General features: G+C 39.2%; 1 protein-coding gene across 1 annotated transcript in view; it reads right to left on the bottom strand.

Moving 5' to 3' along the window:
* Positions 1-1,078: 1,078 nt before the first annotated feature.
* The window catches only part of LOC114024532 (cytochrome P450 2U1), a 47,730-nt gene continuing 42,808 nt past the window's right edge, over positions 1,079-6,000 (bottom strand). The window contains exons 4-5 of the mRNA XM_027837567.1: positions 5,458-5,625; positions 1,079-1,901 (exon numbers count right to left, since the gene is read on the bottom strand). Coding sequence (XP_027693368.1) covers positions 1,723-1,901; positions 5,458-5,625 — 347 coding nt within the window. The 3' untranslated portion in view covers positions 1,079-1,722. The remainder of the gene's footprint in view (positions 1,902-5,457; positions 5,626-6,000) is intronic.

Raw genomic sequence — 6,000 nt, 5'->3', positions numbered from 1 at the left:
TAAATACAGATTAGTCCCTCTTGCTCAGAGGTTCTTAATCTTCTGGTGTGATGGACCCCTTTGGCAGCCTGGTGAAGCCTATAGACCCCTTCTTAGGAGAATAATTTTAAGTACCTAAAATAAAATACATAGGCTTACAAAGGCTAGAAAAAATAAAAATGTAGTTTTTTCCCATCTAAATTCATAGACCCTGGGTTAAGCATCCGTGCTGTAGGTTCCTTTAAAACATGACTTTTTTTTTTTTTAAACCAATTGCCAGGCAGGCAAGATGGGCATGCTTTTGTTGTTGTTTTGTTTCTGGCCTATGAAGGTATTCTCTTTTTTTTTTTTTTTTTTTCTTTTGGTTTTGTAATAGGGGTTAAGTGATTTGCCCGGGGTCACAAAGCTAGTGTCATGTGTCTGAGGCCAGATTTGAACTCAGCTCCTCCAAGGCTGGAGATCTATCCATTGCGCCACCTAGCTGCCCCTATGAAGGTATTCTAAGGAAAAGGTTGAATGCATTGAAAAGAATGAAAGAGAAAAGGCAAATGGTACGAGCACGGTGAGATCTGAAACCAGAACCATTCCCTGGTGAATCTTTATTCTCTTCTGGGCAATACCACAAGAGGAAAGCCAACTGAAACACTGCAGCCAGTAAATGTGCAGGAAGCAAAGCTCCATCATCATCACAAGCAAAACCCGGAAAGGAAGGAATTCTGTGACATAAACACAGCTTGTTTCTTTAGCCGTGCTCATCACTCATGCATGCACTGAATATTCAGAGGTAGTTACATAGATTTAAACTATGGCTTTAAGATATATTGTAAAAGTTAAATCTTGAATTTTTCTCCTCAACATGGGTATGTATGCTTCTCCCAATGCCCACAAAAAAAAAAAGAAAAAAAAAGCTAAGTCTTAAGATCTAGCCCAATGTAGTTCCAAGTTTTCAAGTCCCAACTGAAATTACTTCTACACCCCAAAGCAGTAGTTTTTAAAGTATGATCTGGGGACACTTTCAGGGCATTTATGAGGTCAAAACTGTTTTCATAAATAATACTAAGATATTTTAATCTCTAATATGGTAAATATCGATATAAACAAAAGCTCTTTGAATCCTCAATCATTTTTAAGAGTGTAAAAGGGGTCCTAAGACCAAAAAGTTTGAGAACTGCTGTTTTAAACTATTCAGATTTGGATAAAGCTTCCATATTTTGTCACCTGTCATAACCAACCAATAGTCAAATCAGTCCATCTTCGACTCTCACTCTCAGAAAGCTCACTGTGCTTTCCTAAAAGTTCATTTCAACAAGGACAACAAATTCTTAATCTTCATACCTTAGAAATTGTTATTCCCATTTTACATATGGGGAAACTGAGGCACAAGGAGGTGAAAGAATTGACTTATTAGTCTTGAACAGGATTAAAATCTATGTTTTCTGTTTCCCAGTTCAGAACCTTGGCCATTATTTACTTAAGTAAATTTACAAATACAAGTGCCTGAACTGATGATGAGGTCACAGAATGCTTGGGGTATTTCTGTTAGGATTCAGGTGTTTTCTGTGAGAGGCGAGTTTCCACTCTTGCCTTTTCCCTTTTCCATTTTCACCTAACCTGGACCTGGAACCAGAAATTTTTAAGTCTCAGAATGGTTGCTTGTAACTGTAGAAGGAAAAACCAGTATTTCAGAAGAAGGTCATTTTTCAATTGACTTTCTGTTCCACCACCTCTTCTTGGGTTTTTTCTTCATCTTTTAGAAACAATCACATTAAATGGATGTGGTGATAAAGTCAAGCCAAATCTTCCGGTCATGATAGGCTTCTTGGAGTCCTTAGGTAAAGTAAAGGTGAAGGTCTGCATAAGGCTTACAAACATCAGGAATAATTCCATTTTTGCCAATTGCTCTCCCATACATACACGCTTTCCTAAAGAGGAGATTGAAAACAAATGAGTAAAATCACCTTCCCCTAATAGCATCAATCTGATTGACATGAAATTCTCATGGAGATTGGGTCTCTCCATCTCACCCAGGCTACCAGGGCTTCAGCTGTACATGAGTCTGAGCCCAGTACTGACCATCTTGGGAGCTTTAACTGTACTGGTTTTCTGATCTGGCCTGCTTTGTCCTCATTAGCAGCCTGGTCCGGGAGGATCACCATATTAGTGCTAGACTGAGTGTAGCAGAATCCGACAGGCTTTAACCTTCCTGTAGTTTAGAACCCCTGAGACCAAGGTCAACCTCCCCAGCAGCAGGCATTGATGCATGCCCTCCCACCCCACATGGAACTAGGTTGAATACAGCTCATTTTTGGGTACTGATACAGGCAGAGCTCTGCAGTAGAAACATATACAGGGATATCTTCATCTATGACTATGTCTATATATATATATATCTTTATCTACATATCTATCTCTCCATATCAACATCTATATTTGAACCCATATCTATCTATATTCATATCCTATCTATGTGGACTTTTTATTTTTTAAAAATATTTCCCAATTATGTTTAATTACATATTCCCTATTACATCCATTAGTGGATAAAAGGCCACTTTTGTTGTTTTTCAGTCCTGTCCAACTCTTCATGACCCCATTTGGGGTTTTCTTGGCAGAGGTACTGGAGTGGTTTGTCATTTTCTTCTCCAAAAGTCCACTAGATATGGATTTAATATAGATATCTATGGCTGTGGATATAGATATAGACCTGGACCTGTGATTTCTATAGTTCAGGGAACTCACAGATGAGGAAGCTCTACCAATGTAGTTCAGTACCTTTTAGGCCACTTAAAATTTTGGAGAGTTAGGGCAGCTAGGTGGTACAGTGGACAGAGTACCAGCCCTAAAATCAGGAGGACCTGAGTTCAAATCTGGCCTCAGACCAAACGCTTGACACTTATTAGCTGTGTGACCCTGGGCAAGTCACTTAACCCCAATTGCCCAAAAAAAAAAAATTTTGGAGAGCTCCTAAGAGCAGTGGATCCCTGTGGAAGCATATTGATTTAGAAAACTACAAATTAACAATATCTACGTTGTATTTTTGTTTATTTGGAAAACATTTTCCAATTACATTTTAATCTGGTTCCCAAGGTACTTGGAATGTTGGTCTGGTAGCATGTTTGACACTTCTGACTTAGAACATGGAAAGACTAGGATATGCCCTGAGTCACATAGTTAGTATGTATGAGAAATTTGGTTTCAAAGTCAGCTTCCTATATACTATGACATACTGCCTCTATGTAGCTATGTATTAATAAAAATAATATTGCAGGGGAATGCCTTTACCCTTTAAGAGGCTGATTCATCTGCCACAATATTTGGAGACTCAATTATCTATGGCAATCATGGGGTGGGCAGAGTTGAGAAAAATTACTGGATTGACAATCAGTGTTAGGTGGCACAGGGCAATTAGGTGGTGCAGTGAATAGAGCGCTAGGCCTAGAGTCAGGAAGACGTGAATTCAAAACATTTACTGGCTGTGTGACCCTGGGCAAGTCACTTAACCCCATTTGCTCAGTTTCCTCATCTGTAAAATGAACTGGAGAAGGAAATGGTGACCTATTCCAGTATCTTTGCCAAGAAAACCCCCAAAAAAGGGGTCATGAAGAGTAGGACACACTGAAAACAACTAAACAAAGTTCCTGAGTTTAAATTTTCCTGCCATGTTGACATTTGAGCAGTTGACTTAATCTTTCTGATGGCCTTCAGTTACCTCACCTGTAAAATTAAAGGAGCAAGGTTGAATGATCCCTTAGCTTCCTTCCAGATCTAAACCCAATGATCCCATTTGGTATGAATTTATCTCTACTGCCCAGCTAGATTTTGGGGGAGCATCAGAAAAGCTAGCCCAGAAATAAGCAAGGATTATGCATAAAAAAAATGTGAGTTATGAGAAAGCTGATGTCACAAAATTGACCTGGCATGAGAAATGGTTTCAAGGATGTATTTGCTCTGTAGAATTTAGGGTACTGATCCCCAGAATGTGACAAAAAATCAAAGCAGGGTCAGAGAACAAAACTCAGCATAAATGAGATCATCTTTGTAGAATGCTCAGTACAATACCTGGCATAGAAGTAGAGGCTTAATAAACACAGGTTCTTTTTGCCTTCCTTCCCACTATATTAGGCTACCTCTACTGTGTTCCCCATATTCTTTTTTTTCTGTTTTGGGACCAGTTTTTTTTTTATTTTATTGGTGTATAGCAGAGGTGTGAAACAAGGAGCCTGGAGAGCTACCTTAACCAGGTTAAGATGTAATTGGGAAATAGTCAACAAAATTAATTTAAAAAAATACAATAAGACATAGATAATCTTACTTTGTGGTTTTCTAAGTCAATATGCAGATGGCAGGGATCCTTCAGTAAAGCTTAGTGACCAACATTTGGGTTGGACACTACTGATATAGAGAATGATCTTGAGGAAATTCCTTTGACCAGGGCAGAAGATTAGCACTGCTCTGTAATGAATGGTCTTAAGAGGGTCACCTGGGGCACCGAGAAGTTTCAGTGACTTGCCCAGGGTCACACAACTGGTATGTATTAGAGGCAGGACTTAAACCCCTTCCTGACTGAGGTTAGCTTTTTATCCACTCCCTACACTTCCCTCAACTTTTATTAGGGAGAATAAAGGCAAGCATATTTTGAAAGCAATTTTTTTGGGGTGAAGCAATTGGGGTTAAGTGACTTGCCTATAGTCATAAGGTAGTAAGTGTTATGTGTCTGAGGCTGGATTTGAACTGAGGACCTCCTGATTCCTGAGCCGGTGCTCTATCCACTATGCCACCTAGCTGCCCTGTGAAACTGGAGAGATCATAATTTCTCCAATTTAAGACCTTTAGAAGAATAGAGACAGGCAGAAATCAAGTCTTCCAAAAAGCAACTCTGGCAGAAAACCAGTGGCTGGCTCTAATCCAAGCAGTAGTCTGTGTTTGAGGAACACCATTGGGGCAGCTTTGGACATTATTTCTGGTAGCAGAATTGGGGCAGCTAGTTGGCATGGTCATTTACTAGACTTCAAAGAAGACTTGAACTTGAATCCTGCCTCATACATTCGCCAGTTGTGTGACTCTGGGCAAGTCATTTGATTACTCTAAGCCTCAATTTTCTCACCTGTAAAATGGGGATAATAGTGGCGCCTACCTCATAGGTTTGTTATAAGGATGAAATGAGATGATAAATGTAAAACACTTTGAAAGCCTTAAAGTGCTGTATAAATGTTAGTTTTTATTATCAGTAATAGTCTCCAAGTTGAAAATCCACGAAGACAGGTTTGTTTATAAAAGTCAGGATTGAACAAAGTAGAGAAGCATTATCTAAATTACCCATCTTGTGCCAACTTGTAGCTTGTCAACATTATGGGAACAAAAGGGTATCTGTGTTTTATTTTGTTGTTTTTTCTTTACCATCTTGACATGAAATGATTAAAGGCCCTTTGGTCCCAACTCCCTTTTGAAAAAAAGTCAATTTTCCATGATAGAACTTACCAATCCCAAAAGGAATAAAGTATTCCTTTTTGATAAGTTTTCCTTCTTTATCCAGAAATCGCTCAGGACAGAAGTTGTCGGGTTGCTCCCATATGGAAGGATCTCTGTGTACTGACCACAGGTTGGCTACAATCAGAGTGCCCTTAGGGATGATGTACCCTTGGAGAACTGAAAAACACAAACACACACACACACACACACGCACACATACACCAGCCATGCCATGGTCAGCCCATCAGTCCTTAAACATCTCCAAATTTCTTAGAATAATCTACTTAGTTTCTTAACCTGGTTCTATTTGCCAAAATTAGGCCCATCAATTCCAATGAAACTTAAGAAAAATGCAAGAGCTCTGCTTGCTTATGTAAGGCATTACAAGTAAATAGCCTTTTCCCTAGGTATATACATTAGGAAAAAGAAAAATCTGGGGGAACGAGAGTAGGTGCCTATCAGGAGGTAAGAAACAATCTCCATATACCGAATTAAATAGTGTCTCAGAGGTACCACCTCACACCTTTCAGAAATGACAAATGCTAGAGGGGA

Source organism: Vombatus ursinus, unplaced genomic scaffold (assembly GCF_900497805.2).
Source record: "Vombatus ursinus unplaced genomic scaffold, bare-nosed wombat genome assembly UNPS02014821.1, whole genome shotgun sequence".
Classification (NCBI taxonomy): Eukaryota; Metazoa; Chordata; class Mammalia; order Diprotodontia; family Vombatidae; genus Vombatus; species Vombatus ursinus.
Note: the sequence above shows the minus strand (reverse complement) of the source record. Positions and strands in the feature narration are given on the sequence as shown.